Source organism: Symsagittifera roscoffensis, chromosome 6 (assembly GCF_963678635.1).
Source record: "Symsagittifera roscoffensis chromosome 6, txSymRosc1.1, whole genome shotgun sequence".
Taxonomy (NCBI): Eukaryota; Metazoa; Xenacoelomorpha; order Acoela; family Convolutidae; genus Symsagittifera; species Symsagittifera roscoffensis.
Window position 1 is genome coordinate 5,318,916 of NC_087067.1, and position 26,941 is coordinate 5,345,856.

General features: G+C 36.0%; 1 protein-coding gene across 1 annotated transcript; it reads right to left on the minus strand.

The window, feature by feature from the left end:
* Positions 1 to 687: 687 nt before the first annotated feature.
* On the minus strand, positions 688 to 26,941 carry LOC134848576 (uncharacterized). Its single transcript, XM_063866091.1, has 7 exons — positions 26,906 to 26,941; positions 23,790 to 24,112; positions 11,555 to 11,693; positions 10,986 to 11,090; positions 4,112 to 4,328; positions 2,266 to 2,349; positions 688 to 834 (listed from the first exon to the last, which is right to left on the minus strand). The coding sequence occupies exons 2-7, from the start codon at positions 24,082 to 24,084 to the stop codon at positions 688 to 690; spliced, it is 987 nt and encodes a 328-aa protein (XP_063722161.1). The 5' UTR covers positions 24,085 to 24,112; positions 26,906 to 26,941.

Sequence of the window (26,941 nt, forward strand, 5' to 3'; positions counted from 1 at the left end):
CAAAGATTTTGGGTCGAATTACATCCGTGTTCAAGTGAACTCTTTCAAAGCATAATTCGAGACATGCACCAAGACAAGATTGGGAAAGTATATGATGATTGATTTTTCCGATCTGTACAAATTTTATGAAAGAGATTCAAACTTTGCCGGCTTATTACTCGCACTTTAGCGTTGTATAAAACAAGATATGATTGAATTTTTAATTTCAGGATAGAATCGGAATGATAAGTTTATAAAATTCGAATGATTTTCAGGAAAAAGTTTGAGGAACAGTTTTGATAGCTTTGGGAGAAGGGTGCAGTCAAGATCGAACAAACTCTTATTGAGAAGAGGCAGCAAAAAATTAGCAGCAGAACATCAAGAATTGAAAGTTTGAATCGTTTATTGATGGTATTTTGCAATAAAAAGCATTGGACTCAATTAGAAAGTTCAATTCTTAAATAATTTTGCGTTAAAAAATTCAGCATAAAAAGCATCACAAGAAAAATTGCACAACGGACTAGCATAAAATTTGAATGAACTGATGGCTTCAAAATTCTTAAGTTATTATGATAAATTTTATTATGATGTTACATTCATTCTCCTTCGACTTTTAATTTTTTTTTTCATCTTCATTAGCCAGGTTCAAATATGATAATTTCTATATGGTTGTGATGTTCTTGTATAACTTTCTAGCGTGAGAGGATTTTATTTAGAAGAACAGATGTTCTTGACTGAGTTTTTGAGTGCGTTGCGCATGGTGGGTATGGCCAGGTAGCTGAATGCTCTCGCTCCAAGTCCCACTGCAGACAAAGTGTGTGCCAAAGGACGCACCAAATTACTCGTTGTCACTCCCTAAAGTAAATAATTGGAAATGAAGAGCGATTATCTTTCGTATCATCGTATCAACTAAACCTACACACCCCCTGCCCCCCCCCACCAACCCTTAGATTCCATTTAGACAGGAGCGGAATCAGGAGGAACGTCTTCCCCTTCATCCTTCTCATCAGGAGTTCGTTCCCCTCGCCAATCAAAGGGTCCCCTTTGGTACTATATTATGACATCTTTTTCGGCCGACGAACTTCTAAAGGTGTCTTAGGTGCCAATATACAAGCTGTGAGTTATAGCGCGCGCCAAAAAAAAAACACAATTTTTTGTCAAAATTTCCCAAAAGAGGCCTAAAAACCGCATTTTGCTAGCAAAATCAATTTGGTTGACCTTACAAATGATCGACATAATTTTTGAAAAGCCACCCCCCTTCGAACAATTGTGTGGTTTCGATCTCCTTGAGGTAGATCATGTGAAAATTTATGATGTCAATGATACAAAAAAAATGCAAACTAACAAATCAGTGTGCAATTGAAGCTGGAACGGCTCAAAAAGCGTCTCAGACGATTTTATAAGTTTTATGATGCGGAAATATAATCAAAGAAAACGACTGCTTCTAAAAAGAAAACTTTTCTGAATTGGTTGCTTCTTTTTCATTTGATAGGTCAACTGATTTCATTCCAGAGCAAATAAATTAGATTATAAAAACAGAGCAAAACTCAATAGTTTTTTTTCTAATTTCACATTCAGTTGTGATTTTCTTGAATTTTTCTGGAAATTTTGTATTTTCAGTTTCTAGTTATCAATGATAAATGTAAACATATTGTTCTTTTTAGCTATCGGTCCTCGTTTGGTTATCTAGTGGCTATCAGTGACTACACAGGGTGTTAAAAAAGTCCGACAAAATAAGCTTTTTTGGCGTAATCAGGCTCATCCATTTTTCCTTCTCGAATTTTCCTTTCTAAATTTTTCCTAAAACTATTGACCCCTAAAGCTGAAACTCTAAAAAGAATACTTTCTCCCATCGTTTTTTGAATGTTTTGTGGTGTTTCAAAAAAGGACCAACTTGATTATGCTCTGCAATAAAATATGCTTGCTGTGAAAATTTGTTGATGATGCTGAAAACGTACAGCAAACTATTTCTCCTAAATTTCGCCTAAAATTTGTTTTCAATTTATGACGCCCGTTTTGTTCCACCAAGCTAATATTTTACCCTAAAGGTTGTAAATTTGACTTCTCGCCGATGAAAAAGCGCTTGCTAAAAAACAGCCTTTTCGACAAAAAACATTGCGTGAAAGCCCAAAAACAGTATTTAGATGCGTGAATCTGAGAACAATTCTCCCGATTTTTTGGAAATTTCAGATAACGATCACATAATCTACTTTAAAGAAACTACCTAAAAAACCTAGTTTTTCGTCCGATCAGGACGGAGTGGAAGCAAATATAATGTACTCTCACCCTGTTGCTCATGATGAGCAGTGTTTGTTGGGCTATCCCAAATATGCAGTACAGTACGCAGTAAACCATCAGAGCTAGAGACACCTGAAATAAAACAAGCTTAAAACACAACAATTTTTGTTCCGGTTTTCCAGAAAAAAAACGGACGGAGTGTTTGTGATTGGGTTGGTTTATTTTTGTTCAGTCAAAATTCGGCGGTCAAAATAATAGTTTCTGATAAAGTTATCACATTTTTCTAAACTATTGACCCCTAGAGCTGAAACTCGCAAAACCCTATTATCTCCCATCATTTTTTGAAGGCTTAAATGTTGTTCAAAAAAGGACCAACTTGGTCCTAATCTAAAATCCAATAGGCGCGCCTTGAAAATTTGTTTATGATGCTGAGACATAAAAAAATTCATTCAATCAATCTGAAACAAACCATTAAAATGTTGGAGACGTTTTACTTATTCCGATCAAAAATTAAAACTGCAACGTCTTGAGCTGATAATATTCTTCAACGTCTTGAACTGAAAATATTTTGCTTCACTATTTTTGGTTAGAATTAGCCAATCAAATTTCAGCACCATCTCAAAACGTTTTGTTCAAAATTGTAAGTCAGGTTTTTAATTAACGAATTGGCCAAATTAGAGAGTTTATGGTATTTTCTTCAAAAATATATTATAAACTAACTGCAAGACCTTGCCCAGACCAGTAAGAAAAGTTTTTGGAAAGTCTTCAGGAAAAAATCACCACCTTCACATCTGCTCAAAGTTCGGCCATGTTAGAAATCGGCTTAAAAAAGATTTCTGCGCTCCATTTACCTAATAAAAAATTTGAGCTTTTAAGGAAAATCGTAGAGTAGAGTGTTACTATAACATTGCTTCCCCACCCCCTCATTCGCTCCTCCCCCTCTTCTCCACCCACAAACCCCCCCCCCCCCCACTTTATTCATATGAAAAGAGAAATTGATCACAAATAGAGCAGCCGTGGAGCGCCTATGACGATGAGGATGAAGATTGCAATGAAGACAGGGATGAAGGCTGCCTTCTTGGTGCAGTTCTGCTTGACTAACTGCAAGACCTTGCCCAGACCAGTAAGAAAAGTTTTTGGAAAGTCTTCAGGAAAAAATCACCACCTTCACATCTGCTCAAAGTTCGGCCATGTTAGAAATCGGCTTAAAAAAATGATTGCATATGCAATAACTAAGTAATCACTGCGATGAATGTTTCGATTGTCTGCATTTATACATTGAATACTACAAAATCGCAAAATTAAAAATAAGTAAAAAAAACTTTGTTTTTGAAAAATAATAATTTTAGTCTTGAAACAAAAAGTTGAAACAATTTGAAGTGAAAATCAATGCCTTACTTAAAACTAATTAGTTCCAAAAACACTGCATGTCAACATATTTTGTTATAAAGGCACGACTATTTGTTTGTTCAGTAATACTGAGCTTTTTTTCGTGTAAAACACACGTGTTCAGTTTGTTTCGAGGCCGTATTTGAAAAACTAGTGAATTATATGAAAAAGTGATGCAATCTTTAAAAAACTAGTGCAATTTTTGAAACTAGTGCAATTTTTGAAACACTAGTGCAATATTTGATTGGCTACGGCAATGTTTTCCTTAGAGCAATCAACTAAAACAATAAAGAAACAAAATTGCGGGTTAGCGTGAATGTTTTTTCAAATAATTAAATGCTTCAAATATTTTGTTCGGTTTCATCAGAAAGATTTGATACCAGATGGGCAGCAAATTTTTTTACATCTTGAAATTCATTCGCATCTCGATACTGTGTGTCTCGATTTGTTCACAAAGTTTCTCGATGCAATATATAGCTGTTCCTTAGCTACTACGTAAACTCACCGCGTTGTTATCCAGTACTCTCTGCACATGAGCGGTGTCATTATTTACTCGATTGTTCGTCCCCTTCATTCGCCGTCGCAGCATTACGACCAGGATCGTCGTCAGAACTGCCATGACTAGGATACTCGGGAGCGAGATCAGTTCCCGAGTATTCTGGATGAGTACATTTGATGTCTTCGGAGCACACTTGGCGCGTTTGGCAGCTTCATCAATACCGCTAAAAAGTACTTATGCATAAGGGATACACTTGGGAACCGTCCCCACCCCATGCAATCTAGTGAAAAAATTGTCTGGACAAAAAGAAAATTAGTAAACTAGCACTAGAGCGTTCTATTGTGAATTCTATTTTTGCAGAAAATTAGTAAGCAGAAAACTATTGTGAATTCTTGCAGAAATTTTTGCAGAAAACTATTGTGAATTCTATTTTTGCAGAAAATTTTTGCAGAAAATGAGCGAAGAAAATTAGTAAACTAGCACTAGAGCGTTCTATTGTGAATTCTATTGGTCCAAAGTTCTGATTGGTCGACCTAATTTAATCTACTCAACAATTACCTTCTTCTTGGAAGAGGGGGAGGGGGAGGCTAATTGCTATTTCGATCCCAAAAAAGTACAGATACACGGGCGAGTCGAATAAAAAACAATTGAAGCGTTGTGCCCATCGACAAGTGATTTTATAATTGAGAAAAGGGCTTCAACGGGCTGGCAATTTTACCAGAAAGGTTGGCAAAGTTTTGGCCATACAATTTTGCTCTTTTCACTTCGAAATACCGTTTAAACAGATCAAAAAAATTGGCTATTTTATTAAGATTGGAATCTCTGTAAAATTTATTATATCCACTGAATATAACAGCTTTTATTTAAAAAAGGAATCCTTCATCTCTTGACGACCAAAAAACTGGCAAACAGATCATGAACTAAGTTCAAAGGAGAACTCAAAGCGAATAAAAAATCAAGAAAGATAAAGGAGAGGAGTTGAATTTGGTTTTTGTTTATAACGGCACTAATTTTAGCACAGTCTTACCTCAATTCTGCATGAAATGAAGTGCAAACGCACGACGATGAAAGGACAAATTTAGAACGTTGTGAGTTTTTTCATTTCGTTCATCAGTGTGGGACAACAACCGATAGACTCTCAATTAATAAAACAAAGCGTATAATGTAAATTGAGAAATGGAATTGACAAGAATGTATTCTGTATCTTTCACCAGAAAACAAGAGAGTGATTCTTTTATTCAAAATCAAGCCGCTAACTCGGTCGTCTGGTACCGACATTGATATATCAATCAACATCACCAAGCTCACTCACACAATCACAATGACTTTTAACAATATCTTAATAACACAAAAACATTTTCATAAGGGGCGGCCCTCCTGCCGTACCACACTTCCCCCCTTTCAAAAATTTTTGATCAACAGAAATTATAAGTTGAAAAGTAAGTTAAAATAAGAGTTTTGAATGTTTCAGTTTTAGTTTTCGCTAGTTCTCCTTCTTCTGAGGCTCTATTTTAGGGCTTTTTTTACCTCCTTTACCGCATGACGTATGGGACTGCCGTAGAATTGTGTCTGCTTCCTACTGCGTCCTGAAGTTTGCGACGACAATGATTCTTTCACATCCTGCTCTGCTCTAGTATCTAGTGTGAATTTTTGTGGGGTGTCTGCCGACTTTATTGGGCTGGTTTCCGGAGTTAGTTTACAATTTCTAGGGGGCAGGACTGCGGAGTAACATTAGATTCCGCTACCTGGAAATCTTCCAAGAACACTGGCACTAATTTAGCTGCATCTGAGACAACCTCTGCACCAGGTTGTATTGTGACTCTCCTGGTCTTATAGGATCTTCTATCATCAATCTTGACCGAAATCGGAGCTGTTTTAGAACTTGACGGTTGTTCAATGGGTGAAGAGATCGCCATTGGTGTGTTGATGACACCTCCTGAACTTGACGACGATAGTGTTTGGTCCAATATCGGAACTGGTGGTTTAGGAGTCTGGATCGGTGTGCTCATTCTGGATACGCTGGGTGCAATCCTCCGAAATTTCTCTTGGAAAGGGACCGCCGGTGCTGCCAGTTTTGTTGACGCTGACAGATGTCTCGGGTGTACTTGTGCCTTCGGATCTATCAGCTCGACTGATGAGGAAGATGACGAGAATTTTCTTCGTCTCTTTATTGTTTTTCCGGTTACTGGCTTGCTGGGTTCTTGTCGACCTGAAACTTGGGAACTATTTAACATTTATGAATTGTCACTTTTTCTAATAACTTTCCCTACTTATATTAGTTGAAAAAGTAGCTATGATAATTTTATCCAAAAAACGTTTAAATAGTTGTTTCCCTGACTTGCGATTTACCACTGTCCTGGGTACCTCTACTGATTTTGGATTAGATAAGAGCAATGACTCTAGTTTACATTTTGCATTGGATGTTGGCGAATCCGATGTATCTTGTCTAAATCTCAGAGTCCCTGTTGTTAAGCTGTTTCTGAGAGAAACCGCTAGCAGTTGATATCTCTCTGCTAGTGTGCGAAGAGCCCGGCTCCTTCTTCGTGAGTCAGCTTCTTTTTCCAAACCATCCATTCATTCGCTGATTTGGCTAAATGTTCGAGGGATCTATACTAAGGTGTGTTCGCCATCTGTGTAGTTTCTTGTTTGAATTTAGGCGATACATCTCGGCTTTGGCAGCCCTTCCTCGCTACTTTGATGCGAGGTCTGCTGTCGCAAGTCTCTTTTCTGACCTCTGCAGTCGAGAGATCTCTTTCCAGGTTTTGCTCGTCTAAAAGTAGTTTAGATTTAAAATTGTCGGTCGCTAACGACCATTCAGAATTTAGCTTCCTGCCAAAATCTAATCCAAACGGAGATAGTCTTGTAACTGACTTTTTTGCTATCCGTATATCTTGGATTATCATTTTTGGAGCCGAATTGTTAGCTGGTGGATTATCTTCCAACTGTAAAGTTCCCAATCTCCTTTTAATCGTCTGTTTTGCACGCTCGACCAATCCGCAACCCCGGTGAAATGTGTTTAATGCTTTTTGATTTGCAAAATTGATCTACAACCTTATTTTTATAACCAGAACATTGATTTGTTCTGATTGCCTTTGGAATACTATGCGTAAAAATATAGTTCTCCAAGTATTTTAAAAAGTTGTTGACTCCAGTCGATTTGGTTAGCATTACAGACGGATATTTAGAATAACCTTCGATAGCTCTCAGAATATACAGTTCACTGTCTACACTGTCTTATAAAGGGGCCGCGTAGTCTAGCTGAATTTCCTCCTTGGGAGCATTTAGTAGAGGAAAAGATTTGTAAATTTTAAAAGGACTCATTGGTTTTAATTACCTACTGAATTTGATGCATTCTCTGCAGTTCTTGCTTAGGTTTCTTACGTCCATATGGATCCTCGGCCACCGTAAATTTTGGGTTATGTCAACCATCGCTTCTTGACCAGGGTCAAGAAGCGGGACAACACTGCAAGCGGGACAACACTGCCCGTTGGAGACAATTTGGGATCGCGATTCTGTCATTGATGCAGCTGAGTCCCAAAAGGTCTAGATGTAAGGGTGCTAATCCTTTCTTACTATCGTTGTCTTCTTCAGTCTGATCGGTGCACCTTTGTCTGTTAGCTCGCTGAGTATGTCTGCGTCTAAAATTTCAATCAGTCCCGGTAGTGACTTTTTATCTTTGTTGAGTCTTCTTTGACCCAGTGAGGCTCGATTTACTTGTTTTTTCGTTCGTTTCAGTCTAATCATTCTTTGCTTACGGAAGTTCGCGATTATAGTGGCGTGCTTGGTTCGTCGGAGATCACCTGCTTCCGCTGACGACATTCGTCTTAGTCTCTTCGCCCTATGTCTGCAGGTAGGTCTTGAACAATTTTATGAAGAGGCGCGACTTCATTCGAGAGTCATCTAAGACACATATCCATTATAGGCTCTTCCGAAGCATTCGACAAATCTAAAATTAAAGTTTTTTTACAAGTTGATGATCCGATAATGACAGACTGATGTTGACAATATGGCACAGATGTTTTTGATATTTTACAAATAGGTACAGGAAGAGACTGGGTTATATTACAGGATATGATAGAATGCTCAGAAATTCTGAACGAGAATTGAGTACAACATCTCCGATCTTATTGGTTCCCGTTTGTCCATAAAATAACTGCGCCCTCTCGTGGCGAACATCCATAAAACAGTTTGATTAATTCTGATTGGCTCAATTCTGTGCATAAAATAACCGCGCCCTCTCGTGCTGAGCATCCATAATACAGTTTGCTCAATTGTGATTGGCTCGATTCTGTGCATAAAATAACGGCGCCCTCTTGTGGCGAGCATCCATAATACAGTTTGCTCAATTGTGATTGGCTCAATTCTGTGCATTAAATTAAATGCGCACTCTCGCGGTGTGCATCCATAATACAGTTTGCTCAACTGTGATTGGCTCAAATATGTGCATAAAATAGTAGCGCCCTCTCGCGGTGTGCATCCATAATACATTTTGGCGAGATTTGTTTGGCTTGAAAATTTGCCTAAATTGACTGAGTCCTCTTGCGGTATGAGTCTGTAATTATTAATCCTTTCTGATTGGACAAAGCTACTGGCTAATTTTCTGTCGCCCTCTTGTGGTTTTGTGCAATCGTCAGAATACTTGGTCTGAACAGACCAGTATATGTACAAACTATTGTTTATACAAGGGATGCTTTCTGATACACCCTGTTTAAGAACAGGGTTAGGTACATAATTACATTCTTTGTTGTAAGACTCTACATTCTTTGTTCTACACTCTTTGTTGGTTTTGATTATGCCTGTTGTTGAATTTCCCTCAAGAGCTTTGTGCTCGATATGTTCTGTCTTGGATGTTGTTTTTTCGCCGAACTGATAGGGTTGGTTCCTGTTCGATTTTAAATTAATTTGGATAGTTCTGACCGGAATAAGTATTTGTGTTAGACGGTCCTGAGAGACCCATCTGTTTTTGCAAAGTAGAGGCAGTGACACAGCCTTTCTCTTGAAGGAGAGCCGATTTAATGATTTCTTCAGGAGAATTACCCGGTCCGGTACAAAGATCACGTTGAATGTTTTTGAATCTCATTTTGGCGATCAAGATGTCGATGTCACGGACAACCTCTTTTTTAATGTCAATTGCCCAACCCCTCTGGGCTGCTTAGCCCGAAATTCTCAGGAAGGTCTCCAGACTTTCGCGATCTGATTGTTGCGTGTTGTAGAGATTTATTCTTTCAATAACATAGTTTTGGTCCTTTTTTGAACAGTGTCTCGCAAAGTTTCTCGCAGTGTCTCGCAATTGTAGAAGTCGCGGAAGTTGATCGTTGCGATATCTACATGAGCGTGGCTTTATCAGAATCTTTTAATACCTTTTGTCCCAAAGAGAAGAATAATCGCGATTTGATCCTTTGGTCCGCCTCATAGAAAAATGCATTTGTGTAGTGAATATTGGCGTTACAATGTTTTCTTAGATTTCCGGCTAAGAAAAGTTGTCCAATCCAGGATTCCCAGAGGAAAAAAGGCTCTGTTGTTGGTTTGGGCCAGAAAACTGGTACCCCTATAAGATCAGTTCGGTCCTCGCCGACCGAAACTGCTGAATGCGCCATGTGGGATAACAACCGACAGACACTTAACTGATAAAACAAAGTGTATAATGTAAATTGATAACGTAACGTATTCTGTATCTTTCGCCAGAAAAAAGGAGAGTTATTCTTTCAATCAACATCAAGCCGCTTACTCGGTCGGCTGGTATCGACCTTGATATATCAAGCAACATCACCGAGCTCATTCATACTATCACTATGAGCTTTAACAAAATCTTAATAACACAATAACATTTTCATAAGGGGCGGTCCTCCTGCCGTACCACAATCAGATAATTACACAGAACATAAACATATTCGTTCCAATTTAAAACAAAGAAAATGAAAATCAATAATCCTCGATAGATGATGAAAATAAAACTATGATTAGCAAAATCAGCAAAAAAATTGCAATTTGGGTGTTCATTTAAAAAAACGTTTCATTTTGCGTCACCTGAAACACTTCTACAAAAAGCCGAAGTCCCGTTTAGTTTTGTTTCCAATAATTCCTGAAATGTAATTACAAGTAGTCAAAACAGGCTCTAAATGGTGAAAAACTGAAAACAACCAACTGCAAACTTTCACGGGGAAGCGTCCTCGGGATACAACTGTTCCTGTTAACTATAAATGATTTACCAAAAGCTACAAAGTAAATGAAGAAAAATTTATATATTGATGATACAACACTGAAGAAAATAGAATTGAATTACATCAAAAAAATCAAAAACAGAAAATTGTTTCAAAATCAAAAGGCTACTTTGAACTGAAAAAACACAAGCAAGTATTCTAAAAAAAAACGATTTATACTTGTAGATAAAAACAACGGGAACTCATGTTGTTAAAAAAGCTTCTACACTAAGACAGTTAGCATTCATTATGACGAAAAACTAAAAAAGTGTCAAATTTTAGCAGAGCTCAAAAAGTTCCATTCTATTTTAAGAAATTCATTGCGTTTATTCATTGCCCATGAAAATTGTATGACAAACAATTTTCCACACACTTGATGATTGTATTTGTATGAAAAGCATTTTCAGTGTACGGAGGTCAAGCGGGGTTGCTTCAATTTGGTTGCATTTGTGCAACATTAACGTCAAACCGGCGTACTTTGTTTTTTTTGAAATGTTTTGGCATAATAATTTAGAAATTTTTGCTCTCCATTTACCTATTTAAAAAATTTGAATAATTTGAGCATTTAAGGAAAATCGTAGAGTAGAGTGTTTCTATAAAATTGCTTCCCCCACCCCCTCCTCCCCTCCTTCCCCTCTTCTCCAATAATTCCCCCCCCCACACTTAAAGAAATTGATCACAAATAGAGCAGCCGTGGAGCGCCTATGACGAAGAGGATGAAGATTGCAATGAAGACAGGGATGAAGGCTGCCTTCTTGGTGCAGTTCTGCTTGTACCACACTCCACCTGTTTTTTCATGATCAGAATGAGTCTTATTTCCACACGCGCTCAAACAATCAAATTTGTAAGCATACCATTAGAAACTGCAGGTTTTTAAAGTTTTTTCTAATCCCTGTTTCAGATTCAAACTAACTCTATCTTGAGCGATTCAGCAGAGTTTTTCTGCAGGTTTGGTTTCGAGAAAATTGGAGCAAATAGTTTGCAAAAAAAAACGTTTCCTCATTTTCCAATATTTTTTCATCGAATGTTTTTCTTTGTTTTGATGGGCTAACTTTTTTTTGTTAAGATGGCGCTTGTTTCATCTTTTTTGCGCGATGAAATGCGCTAAAACGATTTCTTACATGGTATTCGCAATACAAAGTCATTGAATTTTTTTCGCCAAACAATAGCGAAAACAATTGGTGCTTAACAATTGCGCTTCGAATTTACAAAAAAAGCTCCTAGAGCTGCTGAATGAGACTCGTTCGTTCCTTTCTTGTGGACAGCGATGATTCTGTCGAGCGACACGAGCACAGCCATCCAATCTGGTGCGGTCATTGTCATGAAACTGAGCATATGCATGATTTTGCAGCTGGTGTCAGACAGCGTATAGAAGTTTCCACCGTCGACTAAATTTTAGAAAAACTTTAAACCAGAAATCTTAACTGCTTGTAGAAAAATCCTCTGTCCAATTCTCGTTACAAGACGAGTGAACATGGCGCTATCTAAGAAGTGAATGGCCCTCAATCTCAACAAAACATTGTCATTTCATTTTTTTCCTCAAGAGAAATCAGCACAGGAAAACACTCAAGGCTAGCACCCGGGTTGACCTTCAAAAATGGCAGGCCAAAAAATAATTGTCAATGCAATTAAATGCAACTCATTGAAGTTTTTAATTGCCCGGGTTGACAAAAAATGGTTATCATACATTTTTCATTTATGAAAAAAATGCTTATTATACTCTTTCATACAATTTCATAGAGTAAAACAATATGTATGAAAATAGCAAAATAAGCATTTTTTCCATATATGAAATTGTATGATAAGCATGTTTCCATACTATGAAATTGTATGATAAGAAATTTTTCGATAAATGAATATTCAGAAAATTTTTGTTTCGAAATTTCATGTTTCAACCGAAACACTAACCAAGGATTTTTTGTCATGAGAAAACCCAGAGAGTAACTGGCAGTTGCCACGCAGATAAACTGTATTTGAGGGTTTCAGCTTTAAAAGTTAAATTTAACATTTTCACATGGAAATAGATACCAAAAAATGCTTTTTTGAATATGGCTAGATAATTTTTAGCTTGAAAATTATGATGGTTGAGAAAAAAAGGCCTGTTTTTTTTACAATTTTATTTTTATTTTTGCAAATGAAACAAAAGATAATAATCGTGTTTACAAGAAAAAACATTTGCATGTGATTTTTGGGTTTTTTGGGTGAGAAACTCATCCTGGACTACGGTATAAACGCAAAAATATCAAATTTCGCATGCAAACTTTTTTTTTCGTAAAATTTATATTTTAGCACAAAAGCAAATTTGCAGCCAAAAAAGGGATTAGAAATTTTATACCTCAAATTTTTATTTTTGTTTATGAAAAAAATGCATATTATACATTTTTCATATATGAAAACTTTAAACTTTATGATAAGCATTTTTCTGACCGAAATTAAAATTATGTTTTTGATTGTCAATATGCCCTCTATCATAGATATACTTAGGTAAATCTATTTAAAGTTACCCAGACACGTTTTTTGGTGATTCTTGAAAATTTTATTTTTTCTATGACAAAATGACTATTTAATAATTTTCATACATGAAAATTGTATGACAAGCATTTTTTATAAAAAATTTTAAATTATTTTTTTAATGACCAGAAAGCTTCAAAAGAGGCAATTAGACCAAAAATGTTCATTAAAAACTTTTAAAATGAAACTGTATGATAAGCATTTTTCTTCTATGGACGTCAACCCGGGTGCAAATAATTGATTGCGCTCTGCCAATTGATTGCAATTAAATTAACCAAAAACACTTTTTTTTAGAAAAACCCGCACAGTCGTCTCAGAAAAAAAGTCACTTCAATTTATGTTGCTTGTTTTGATCTTCGGCAAACTTTGTTACCACAAAACCTGGAAATGCAGTTATTTCTGGAAATCAACAAAAAATACTGGAATAAAGAACTCGTGTCAAAAGTTGTTAGCCACTAAGAGTGATGCTTCGTGCTTGCCATTAACTTTACAATAATTACAAATTGATTTTGGGTTGTGTGAATTAGATGCTAATTGGGTACAATTGTGTTGTAGGGTCCCTTGAAACTAACAGGGGTCCTTAATGTAAATACGAGGCCTAAAAATTGTTCATTTTTTGCCTCGGTGATGCCAATTAAAACATAAAATCATTTAGCGCAAAATGAATCAAGTTATCTTTTTCTTTGCGAAAACTCTAAGTGGCGTCCACTTATTTCACTTAATTATATATTTGTTCAGACGTAGCGTGATTTGGGGCACTTGCTTTTCACTGGGAGGCTTCTATCGCAATTGCACCGAATTATTTTTTTTTGTACAATTAATTTTTGACCTGCCCTCCCTCCGTCCATAGACCCACAAATCAAACCTTAAATTTACATAATCTAAACCTACAGAAGGACACTGTTCATGGAACAGTTATGCAAAATCAGAAATTATTATCATAAACGCCAATAAGTCGTTGTAAACGAAAGAATTTTTTTTGGGATCAAAAAGCTTATCATTCAGTTTTATTCCGACTATTGAAAATTGGATAAAACTTCGTATTGGGGTGTGTTTCAGTCTTTTTAGCGCTCTGCTGTGACATTTGCACAATAACCGGCTATCTTTTTCATACTTGAAAACAACATGAACAACAATTTTGGTGACGAACTGATCGTAAAACAATAACGAGTTCTTTGAGCAAACGAATTTATTCTGATTTTTTGCATGTAAAATTACAAACTTAAATCTTGAGCTTATTATAAGATACTAAGAGCCCACAAACACAAAATTTCCCTTTTTCTAGATAAATTTTCTGAAAAACGCTCAAAAATATGTTTTCTGGCTTTGCATGTTTTTATGCCCTGGGTAAGGAGAAAAGGATCTAAATAATCAGAAGCCATTAAGTTTGTATCTTCAATATTATGTATTGGAGTTTTGATTTTTCCATTTTTTTGCCTGTACAAGAATCAATTAGTTCCCAAGAAAGATCAATCATATGCAAAAGTTTGAATCAAGTGTTTTGAAAAACCAGATTTTTTTGTCATTTGTCTATGGAGTTGTATGGAAACCGCTATGAAACTTTTTCTTAAGACCCCAATTTTTCCATGTTCAAAAAATGGTGAGACTATCATCTTTTGTCATTTCGGGCATACTGTCGCTGCTTTTCCAGAGTCTTCCATTAAAATTATGAAAAGTTTTAGGTTGATAGCATGCTTAATACTTTTTTTAAATATCCTGTTTGGTCATTTAAAAAATGACTGTTTTGAAAAGCAACCAATACATAGCATGTCTCTTGCTCAGGTTTTTTTTGGTTGAATTTTGGTATCGGTGGTTTTCAAAAAAAATGTTTGAGTGCAAGCGTTTTCGTGAAGTGAGTAGAGTTTTTTCATTTCAAAAATTCGAACAGTATGGAAGATGAACGTACCAATTGATTTTTATTTTTTTTACTTAACTCTTATCTCATTTACGTGAAGAGTTAGGGATCAAGTTAACATCCTCGCCCTCAAATAGATCAAGCTCAAATCATCTACCCCAGTGATCATTTTAAAACAAATTGGCTAACTCTGCACGTAAAATGTTTGAATTTGATCGGCTGAAAATTTGCTGAAAACGGCTGCAAATTTAGTACCAAGTTAACATCATCCCCCAAACAACTTGGAGGTAGGATGTTGACTGAGTCTTCTGAGTTAAGATATGATATCGTAAATGCAGTATTGAAAAATCTATACTGATAATAAAGAGTTAAGATGTACCACTGGTAACTATTGTATCTAACTAAAGTTAAAAGAGAATAAAAGTATTGGTTGAATTAAAACCGACTGTAGTCTAAAAAGAGCAACTAGTGAGTCGAAGTCCACTGGACTTCGTAGAGTTAACATTGACTGGTACGTAATTAGGTAATAGAGGTCAAGGTTATAACATACTAAAAAAACTGAATCACAACATTCCCCAGTGCACAAAAATTAATATCTGCCCGCTCAACGATGTAGCCAATATCACACATATACTCCATCTCCCCTCGCTCCACCAGGGCCAAAGAAGAAACAAAACGTAACCGCATTTAGCACCAATGGATTTTTACAGAGAGTACAAGTTACAATGGAGGTAATTACATGGTAATATATACATGCTACATACAGGTTTACACAGATATCAACACTGAATGTACAAAATGATATGTACAATTGGGGTTATGTGGCATTTGTACAATTAAAGAAAACTAACTAACTCACTAACTAGGTAAATACTAAAAAAAAAAGCTCTGGGTATCCAATGGATAAAAGCTAAATCAAATACGTTTAAATACCACAGTTTAAACGTTTTCGGAGTTTGAGACCGTAGAGTTGTATCTAGTATGGAAATTATCTGCTTCTATTCTTACATCGGTATCGATGCCCGAGGATATGTCACTAACGTTGTCATCCTGAGTATTACTGGTCACTTCTACCAATGGTGACGATACCCATGCGGTCCTTGTCGCCTGAGAGGAAGGTGTTGAGAGTTCGTCTTGAGTGGTTTCAGCAACCAAAATCGTATGACGTGGGATCTCGTCAATGGGTGTAAGATAATCCGAGGGGGACGTCGTACAGAATGAAGGAATTTGTTTCGGACTCTTTGCACCGGAAAACGTAATAAGCGGTTCGTCATCGGAGTCTACTGCACTAATGGTCTCCGTACCGAGCGTCACTTGGTCGATAAACCGTCTATCGCCATAGAATTTCGGGGGGCCTGGGTTTCTTCTTACACGATGTTTTGAAGATATCGGGGTTTTTGGTGTCTCCACTGTCTTCTCCGGAGAGCTATCCACTCGAATTGGGTCGTCGCTTGTGCCCGTTGGTAAATTGAATGTTGTCTCAGTGTTTGTCTGGCTTTATATGGTACTCCTTGGTTGATCTAAATTACTATGAAGGTTAACAGTTGGTGTATTATAAACAATTTCCGATTCCGTACCCAAGTAGTCGTCAATGACTTTATCCCAAAGGTCTAACGCTAACGACGAATCTAGATTATTATAGTCGAATTTTGAACCTTTCGAGGTCGTGAAGAATGATCTCCTCTTTTTGCTTGAATTTCCACCCGTTGGTGAGAAAGTCATCGAAGGGCCTCCTATATTTGAGTCTCGTCTCTTGGAAGGGGAATTTCTTTTTCGCTTGCCTGCTAAATCATTACTATTAATTAGCGCTTTCGGTCTTGCCGTGAAGGTCTTAGGAGCTGCCGGTTGGGTTTTGTTAAAAGCTAAGTCCGATTTTCTTATCACATGTCCGTTATCTAATGTGACCGTATGTTTCGTGTCTGACAAAGGTTTACTCCCCAGTGGTTTAAAATAAGGTTCTCCTTCCCTCCTGTTAACTGTTTTCCTAAACCAGTTACCTCCTTGGCTGAAGGGATTCGACAGTGGGGCTCGCTGAAGATTTCTATCTACTTTGTCAGCGGGGTCGCTCTCATAGCCTCTTTCATCAATTGTTCTGTCTTCCAAGTAGCCATCTTCGAACGCGTCATCAGCCCCCCAGTCTTGTGCTCTGTCCTTCGTTATGATTGATTTCCCCTTATCTAAACTAATTGCGTGAGAGACCAAAGATTTCCAGAACGTATTGGGAGATCTATTAAAATGTTTTGAGAAAGGAGAGTATCCAATGGATGATTGTTTCGTCGAGCGTATGTTCCAAATAATTTTATCAATAGCCGTATTTAAGGATGGTTTTGGATCGTTGAACGACATTGCCAGAAGCTTAGCTTTGACCGTGTAAATGAGTCTTTCTACTACTCCATTGGATCTATGATCGCCAACCGTACATAGAATTAGATTAATGTTGTTCTTCTCACAGAAGTTTCTAAAATCAAACGAAGTAAAACATGACCCATGGTCGGCTCTAATGGACTTTGGAAATCCGTGAAGATGGCAGTAATCTGTCATGAAGGTTAAAATTGAAGAAGTCGAAGTGTTGTTTACTACCTTCGCAGACGGAAACTTTGAAAAGCGGTCAATGCATAACAAAAGGTATTTTTCGTTACCCCAGCTCTTGTCCAATGGGCCGGCAAAGTCTAAATCTACTTCTTCATTTGGTTTGGTCAGGTTCGGTAATTTCTCAGTCTTGTTCGTCCCTAGCAACAATTTTAGGTTCTTACCGGCCATTATGCACTGAGTGCAATTCTTTCCATGATGGTATATCTCTCTGTGTAAGTGTGGCAACCAAATGTTTTCTGCCAAGGCTTTCAACCCAAACTGCCCCGGATGAGTCTCGTGAAGGAGTGACAGGAAAGGCGATCGTAATACAGCCGGCACTATCAGTTTGTTATCGTTGAATAACAGCCCTTCTTTCACATGTTAATCCCTCTGGAAGTTCTTTAAATAGGCTCCGAATTTGTCCAATGGTTTGCCTTCGTGTACCGCCTTCTTTACTTCCTTGAGGATTTTGTCTTCGTCCCTCATGAGTTTAATCAGCTTATTCGAACAATGATCTGATAGTGATAACGGGTTGTCTGGCAATCTGAGATCTCCTTTGTATTTGGCCAACAGTTTTTTGTGTAGGTCTGACATTATGTCGTTATTAAAATTCAAGAAGATTCCTTTCTTTTCTGCCCTGAGGGAAATTTTTAACACGTTGACCGATGTAATAAATTCTTGTAATTGTTTTTCTTGATCTGAATTTAATGACTGATTGATTAATAATACTGATTGCGCAAGAAAGAATAAAAAAGTTTTGTCTGATAGGTAAAAACAATTGAAATCAAATTTTGATAAGTTTAAAGGAACACAACCGCTTGTGCAAGACTCTGAACGCGAGTGATTGGAATTACAAATTCTGATAGTGTCGTTTACGTAATTCAGAATATTCGAGAAGAACGACCGCTGGATGCTTTGTGATAAATCTTTCTTTCCACCCATTGGATTATTACAATCCAAGTTACTAATCGTATTTACATCCAATTGATAATACACTTCGTTCTTTTAACAATTATTCTTTTTACAATCGTTATTTACAGAGAGGTTTTCTACAATCTTTTGTACTGTCGCCACTACAAATTCGCTATCGTAGTGTGATGTAGGGAGTGCTTTACCTGAAGGTAGTCTCGACAATAAATCTGTAAATCCCATTTCTTTTCCCGGAATGTGCTTGATCTTAAAATTAAATAGTAACAGTCGATTTACCCAACGGGTTAATCTGCTATGCATAGTTTTGTTGCTCTGGTTTGCATTTAATGCTGATAATAATGCCTTATGGTCCGTCACAATTTCAAATTCGGCACCATACAAGTAATTTTTAAAATGTTCTGTAGCCCAGACTACTCCCAACAATTCAAGTTCGTTTGTAGAATATTTACTTTCGTGGTTGTTCAAAAATCGGGAGGCGAATGCTATTGTTACCCAATTTTCTCCATTCCATTGTTCTAGGGTAGCTCCTAAGCCGTTATGGGAAGCGTCTGTCTTTAGTCTTGACATCCTTTTTATGTCGAAGTGGTTGTTCTCTGTTATCTTCACTATCTGTTGTTTTAGTTCTTCAAATGCTTTAGTATGTTCGTCATTCCATTGGTAGACTGATTTCTTCACATGAAGTGGTCGTAGGGGGGAACTTAGGGCGGACAAATTCGGGACGAATTTCATATTTTGATTGATCGATCCAAAGAAAGACCTAAGTTCAGATATGTTTTTGGGGTTTGGTAGGTTTTTAATCGAATCTGACTTTCCCACCAATGGTTTCACGCCCGATTTTGATATCTTGAAACCTAGTCACTCTATTTCTTTTTGGAAGAATGCACATTTCTCCCATTTTACCGCCATGTTCTTGTTGTCCAAAATGTTTAAAAAGTTTGTTAGTATCGCTTTGTGTTCATTTAATGAACCTTTCGAAGCTATTAAAATGTCGTCGTTATAACAATTGGTAAAAGGAATGTCTTTCAATAAAGAATCCATTACCCTCTGGAATTCGTTTGGCATATCGCCCAATCCGTAAAATCCAGTTAAAAACCTATAGGTTCCAGTGGTTTCGCCCCCCACGATACTAAAGTTACACTGTTTGCTAGTGTCTGTGCATAATTGTAGTAGGCTGTATGCGTTCTTTAGATCTAGATTACTAAACCAAACTTCCCCTGACTCTTTGCTTGACAGTTGAAGAGCAATATTATCGATCAGTTCATGTATGTTTGGTATCTGGTACTTGTTCTTGAATATCTGATTATTTAATAGTTTCGAATCTAATGCCAACTTGATGCTACCGTCTTTTTTTCTTGTAATCACAATTAGGCTTATAAAACAATCTTCATCGCATTTGTTCAACTTTATGATATGCCCCTCTTTTTCCATTCTATTTAGTTCCGTTTTTACGTTATCGAGTAGATGTAAGGGAACTCTTCTACCTTTGGTTTGGATATGTTTGAATGGGGAATGGAAATGAGTAACTTTTCTGTCCGAAGGTATTTTTCCCACTCTGTTAAATAGCGCTTTGTACCTATGATACAGATTAAGGGTCGTATCTGAATAATTATTTAACTTACACAATTCTGTGCGTGATATGTTGTTGACGGGTAGTAGAGGCTGTCGTTGGGCTATCTCTATTCCAATTCTCGGGAGATTTTCGTTACCCAGAATGTTCCTCTCATGTCCAGAAGTGATAAAAAATGGGGTTTCGTCCGCGGTCCATCCATTGGATTGTAACCTCACTACCACCTTCCCGATGATGTTGATTGTGTCGTTAGTGAATCCGCAGTATAGTTCCCTCGTTTTCTTCTCAACTGGCTGAAACTTCAACTGTGGATTTCTCAGCTTCAATTCGTGAAGTACATTTTGTTTCAGGAAGCTCACTGGGCTTGCCGAATCCACTGGAATGATCAAGTTGACTATCGCGTCGTCTCCCAAACCGATGTTGACAAGTTTCTTGGTTTCCAAACCATTGGTATCGTAGATTGTTCTAATGTTGAGAACGGAATAGTCATCGTTATCACTTATCCCCTCTTCAGTCCAAGCGTTAATTACTCCACAAAACTTTTCTTCGCTTCTCATTTGAAGATCTTCTGGGGAATATGAACAATTCTGACTATTTACAGCTTCATCTACAGTATTTACAGCGGGTTTTCTTCCTTTCGATTTACAAAGTCTTCCAAAATGTCCTTTATATTTACAAATATTACACACGATTTCTTTCGCAGGACACACATTCAGATGACCTTTGGTAAACGCATTCCCGCATTTCATGCAAGTATTTGATCTTTCTATGTTTAAGCTTGGTTCCTTTTTAACGTTGTTGAAGTTTTTATACCCTCTCCCACTATTTCCTGTCGTGTTGAAAGATCTAGTCATATTGGTCAGTTTGAGGTGGTTATAGTAGCCTTTTTTGTCAATTATTGCTTGGTTTAGTGCATCCAATGGATTGAGAGTTTCCGAAAGTAGTCTACGTTGTAAGTCGCAGTTTTTCATGTTAAAAATAAATACGTCTCTAATCCACTCCTGTTCTGCATTAATTCCAATTTCACATGATCTCGCCAAGTCTGATAACGCACCCCAAAATTGTTCATAGGATTCTCTATCCTTTTGTTTCCTGCTCAATAATTTGTATCGTTCAAATGTTATGTTGGTTGGTTTGATAAAAGCCAATTCTAGCATTTCGTAAAATTCCTTGAATGAGATTCCTAGGATTTTTACCCTTGGATGTTTCTGGGCGAAAACTCTTTTGCCTTCCGCTCCTAAGGCCAAGTATAGGATTGACCTTACTTTTTTATCGGCCTCGTATCTCCTCATTCCTCCGAATTTCCTCTTTTCTTCTGCTAGTCTTTTATCTTCAGCGTGTTCGTAGACTCGCATTGTTTCTTTGTTCCTGGCCTCCCTGGCTTTCCTCTGTTGGTCAGTTTCTGACTCCTGGGCACCTTCTAGGATCGGTAACGTCGTCTCCCCTTCCATTGGTTCTTTGAGGTTATCTAAGTCTAGGTTTTCCTTCGCGATAATGGCCAAATGGAATTGGTCTATCCAATTGTTCCATTGGGTGTTGGGTTCAACCGTGTGGTTCGGCGAAAAGGCGGGTATTCCCCTCAGGTTCGAATCAGTTGTTGACTGCGCCATAATAAAGAGTTAAGATGTACCACTGGTAACTATTGTATCTAAATAAAGTTAAAAGAGAATAAAAGTATTGGTTGAATTAAAACCGACTGTAGTCTAAAAAGAGCAACTAGTGAGTCGAAGTCCACTGGACTTCGTAGAGTTAACATTGACTGGTACGTAATTAGGTAATAGAGGTCAAGGTTATAACATACTAAAAATACTGAATCACAACAACTGATATGAAATCTGTTGATTGAACTGTTAACATAAGATTCGAAAGGACACTTTTTATCCGACTACACCCTAAGATTAGTATGCTTTTTAACATTTGGATCACCTTTTTTTCAGTAACTAAGCTGAAAGATTTAACAGTCGAACCTAATTTTTTCACTAGTTATTTTTTAACTGATTGTTTAATTTCTTTCAGTTTTCATTATCATTGAAAAAAGGCCAAAAGTCTTAGTAAGCTTAACGGTTGATCAAGGGTATTTAAAATTTAGCGACGACGCCAGTCTGGTGGAATGTGCGTTTTGTTTGTGCCGCTCTTATCTGATGAATCCCTGACTGCTCTGAATATTGAAGTAGGTAAGGCACGTGAAAAAATTCCATTGGTAAAAATATATTGTTTTTTTTTAAATATCAAAAAAATCAAGCACAGATAATGAGAGAGTAGTAGGTCCAGAAAAATTCGAGCTAATGAGTCGGCCTGCTTTTTCAGCACTCTAAATTCAAGAGACAATTGAATTTTTTCATTTTTTTCTCTCACTTTTTTCAATTTAAGTACTACTACCCAGTTACGCAACCTTACAATTTCTTAGAATTATTTTTTTGATAACGAGTAAAATACTTCAAAGAATTCCGCAGAAAACTTCTTCTGGTCATTTCGCAATTCAACGGACAATCTCCGCAGAGACAAACAATGGAATAACTATATCTCCAGATTGGATTTAGCGGTGCACTAGATTCTCGCAAATATAGTAAGAGTAAAATGGAAAAAAATTAAAAAAAGAGAAACACCCCATATCGGTACAAGTGAACAGTAGATAGACAGCTGCGTCAAGCTTATAAGCTTTCCGCTTAGTCGTCGCTGTTTAAATTGTTTGTTTATTAAAAACCATTTTTTTCTAGAAGTAGATCGCTTATGATCTATGATAATATGATAACTTAGACTTACACTTTTCAGTTATTAAGCCAAAAAATTCTATCGATTGTCATTGTTTCTTTTTATTAAAAAATCGTTAGGAAATTGTAATGCGAACGTTTTATGATACTTGGAAATTTTTGACTATCGTCGTTGTATCGGATATCGGATATACTGATTTGGCTTCTCCAGGGGCTTACCTACCATTAAGAATAATAAAAAAGTTACAGTTAATAGCATGCTTATTTTATTTCTGTCAATAATGGAAAATTTTATAGTTTTTTTTCATCCAAATTTCAGCAGACACATATTTGCACAGAGCAATTTTGCTTTATATCTCGAAGTTTTGACATTGAAAAACATGGCCAAAAACCTTGGTTGTTTTTTAATTTTGCAATTAAAACTATGAGCGAAACTTAAATTTTTTGGATTTACTTTTTTGATAGCAACATATCAGTGATGTTGTTTGAGCCAGCATGAAAGCTGTTTAGGAGCTGATTCATTTGCAACTTTTGAAATCTATTGTCGGGCACGGTGAGCAAGTTTCAAAATAAGACAGTCTGGCATTGAAAAAAGAAACGCTTATTCTCGTCCTGCCAACAAAAGATCAGAGAAATGATTGATAACCTGAATAAAAAGATATACCTCTAATTGTTGTAGTTTTTCTGTTCCGACCATTGAAACAGGGCAAAAACTTAGTATTCGGGTTGTTTTTAGTTTGTTTTTGACGCAAAATTAGGTACAACAAATAATGATTTGACTGGGATGAGTGATATATCATATTAAAGGTCTTACAGTCATAGATTGAACCACACTAAAAAATTGGAAAACTTTTTTAACGTGGTTCTTTTTTTATTATTATTTTTTCGTTTTTCAAGAAATTTTTCTGCAAAAATTGTTGTTTTTTATTTGCTATTTTAGTATGGCTGTCCAAAGATACCTAATCGTCATTTTTTTGGTCAGCTTTTTTATCAAGCAACGGCAAAAAAAAGACAATTATTTCAAAAACTTTGTTGTTTTTTTCTAAGACTTTGGTCGGAACATCCTGTGCTACTTGCATAGCAACAGCCTATCCTTGTTTGTTTTTGTATCACGCTTTACTTGTTCGTTTTTGTATCAGTCTATTTGTATCATTCTGTGCTACTTGCATAGCAACCGGCTATGCTTGAGATTTTTATATCAGTCTATTAATTGTAGTATTTGACAAGTTGACAGAAAATAGTTACAGTTATTATGAAAACCTAAAATTTTAGATTTACTTTTTAATAGATTGATTGTTGCAAATTTTTCGTCAAATTTTTCAAATCTGTTGTTGCTCACGTATTTGGTTTTGAAATGTCAAGATTGTATTGAAGAGTCGCTTCGAAGTTTCGCAGATAGCCTGCACCCACATCAAAGTTTTCGCAGAATAGTCTCCTTCTAGCCCTTTTGCAATCAAAATCACAATTGCCTGTGATAGAAGAGAGACCGTTGAAACGACACCGTTTGTAGCTTTTATCCACACAGGGGAATCTTCTCTTCTTGAAACAAAAATTTCTGGCGGAAAAATTAGTCCCGTTGAGTTTTCACTTACGTCAATTATCGGAACCTCCATAGAATAATTTGCATCTTCCATGTTTTTCTGAAGTCCGTTGCTGAAATACCTCAAAACAAAAAAGCTATTTGATTGGGCTTACAAAACTCTCGAAATTAAAAGTTTTTCTTTCAGAAAGGTGACAAGTTCCAGAGGTTATCTATTCAGTAGCTGGCACAAAGAACGCTTTATTGATTTTTGGCTCACACTTTTACTTGGCAATTTAACTGTTAATTGGAAACGAATAAAAACATCTGCTCATTTGTATGCGAGGAATAAAATATAAACTTTTCCATTTTTAAATCCGAATCACAAAAAAAAACATTTTATGTTTTACTGCACTTGGATCCCTAACAACAGTGAAAACTGAGAAGAAACCAGACCTGGTACATAATTCCTCTTCATTTTGTGAAATGGTCATAAAAGTAAGAAGCTTAAAAAACTACTTTTGTTTGAATTAAGTGGCTTTTTGGCTATTTTGCATTTTTTTGCTATTGAAGAAATTTTACTGGAAGACATATTGTTTACCAGAACAAAAAAAGCAAACAATTTTTAAAAATTTGTTTTAGAGACGGTAACAACGATTGAAACATTTAGATGAGGCATCAAGTATTGCAAGTAGAGGCTATTTAGTGAAGCCAATTAAAAGATGACCACTTTGCCTCAGAAAATTATCAATGACAATTCTGTCTCAATGCTCAGATAATTTAACTTTTGTTCGGCTGTTTTTTACTGCTAGATAGTGTTTCATGATGTTAACTCTTTGTCCAAAAACTATCCTAAAATTACTCAAGTCACTAATTTACTTCCAGTTACAACTTTTAATTGCTCCTTTTTCTGAGAAAAAAGATAAGACAATTTTTTCAATCTGCTCTGTGGATCTGGGATAAAAGTTTCTTTTTCCAAGTGTTGTTAAAGTGTTTCACCACTCATTCACACATAGTCCAGTCTGTTATTGCCGTTTTGTTTGTGGGTTACTCATTTTTGGTTTGATAATTTCAGTAATATTATTGTATAATTAAAAGTTGGAACTAAAAATACAATTAAAATTTACCGTCGATTTCAAAAATAGCATCTGGCTATTTTTCGATATATTGAACTATTTTGTTCACAATATAAATTTTTTTTCTTTCAAGTTTTAGCTTTTTCTTTGTCGATATTTTCTGAACTTTTGATTTTACAAAAAAGGTACTGAAGTTGTCCCTTTTCAATTATTTGGAGTTTGTGATGATGATATTGAGTAATTAAGACTAATTAAGAACAAAGAGGTTAAAAAAATGAAAACCATCTGCTCTAGGAGACTTTTTTGAAAATGACGTTTTAGCTTGACTTTCTGAATAGTCATTTACCATCTAGCAATTTGAATTTTCCGTATTATCCTATATCAAATGAAAACCTTTGTTTCGGAAATTGTATTAAATTTGTCGGCTACCAAAGTTCACAATTGAAGAAAATCACATTTTTCGCATGTATCTCAAACATTGAGTTCTATGAAAGTTTTGGCTTTGGAACCAATTTTTTTCCCGTTTTTCATCTTGATTTCATAAAAATGTCCTTGAAAAAGCATGAAAAAAAGATGCATGAAATAATAGCTTGAAATTAAGCTTTACTTAAGTGAAAATAATAAGCCATACTTTTTGGATCAGCTTACCACTTTTTTCCAACTAATAATGATTATGAACCCGATGATTTTACTGATTATGAATTGTAATGATTATTATTTTGACCTTGATTTGGTCTAAAATTTATTTTTTCCTTTAGCTGCAAGCAACTTTAAGTTTAGTTAAGTAAAAAAAATTGATTGATAAAAATGGTTAGGTCAATCTCTGGCGATGTGCAAAGGGAGAGATATATGTTTTTTTTTCAAAGTTTGCGCGTAAAATTTGTTAATAAAGGTTCACGTTTTTTACACACATTCTTATAATTCATACTTAGGCGCGTTCTTAGGTTTTTTTCTTTATTTGGGTACTAGGCAACACTTGACTTCCGTTATCTTTGGACTTTCTCACGCAAAATCAGTTTATTTAACTGAATGTTTAGTTTAAAATTTGTAGAAGGAAGTCTAAAGTTAACAACACCCAAATTGATTAAATGATTTTATTTCCATCTCACATGAAGCAAGCCAACAATTAAGCCAGCAAATAGTGCAAAAGTTTTTCAATTTAGCTATGAAAAATCAATATTTTAGCTATAAAAAAGAAGATTGGTAGCGTACGTTCAAAAATCTTGTTTTCCATTCATAGATTCAAAAGTCTCAAAAATTATAACCTTGAAAAACAAATTTAAAAAAAAAATTGTTGAGTTTTCTAGAAATCAGAATATTTTCACCTATACGGGTTTTGTTGATGTACAAATGGAAGCCACTAATAACGTATCGAGTTTGTCCTTTTCCGCTCTTCACGTGCATTAACAAACAAAAATTTTTGATTTAAAAAACACATGAAAAAACAGCTATTCCTGATTTTCAGTGACAAATATTGTGGTCGAAACAATCTGCATACAGCAGCAATTTTGCATAAAGTTTTTTTTTTTTCAAAATGTGTTTTGATTAGAGGTTTTTTAGATGTATTGTTTGTTTGAGTGTGAGAGGATAAGGACAAAAACTAAACTTGGAATGTTTTTCAGCGACTCCAGTTAACTCCAGGTATTTTTTGAATGTTTTGTAGAAGTTAACCGCATAAGAATTTAAACTAAATGAATTTTCAAAAGCTAAAATTTCACAGGTGAAAAATATTCAGTTTTTTTTGCTAAAATTGAAGCAATATCTATTAAAAAGTAAAATAAGCTGAAGTTTTGACATACTATATTAAACTTCTAATACTCAAAGCGCAAGACTATAATTGTTCAGACCAAAAACTCTTACCTCACAAATTGTAGCAAAATTTTCGACCAACTTAGT

Bases quoted from the DNA above. Each gene is read 5' to 3' on its own strand.
- LOC134848576 (XM_063866091.1), bottom strand. From the start codon at position 24,084: ATGGAAGATGCAAATTATTCTATGGAGGTTCCGATAATTGACGTAAGT. The intron at 11,694-23,789 runs GTGAGCAACAAC...TCTAAAATTTAG, and splicing joins GACATTTCAAAACCAAATAC to TCGACGGTGGAAACTTCTAT. The intron at 835-2,265 runs GTGAGAGTACAT...TATTTACTTTAG, and splicing joins TGCTCATCATGAGCAACAGG to GGAGTGACAACGAGTAATTT.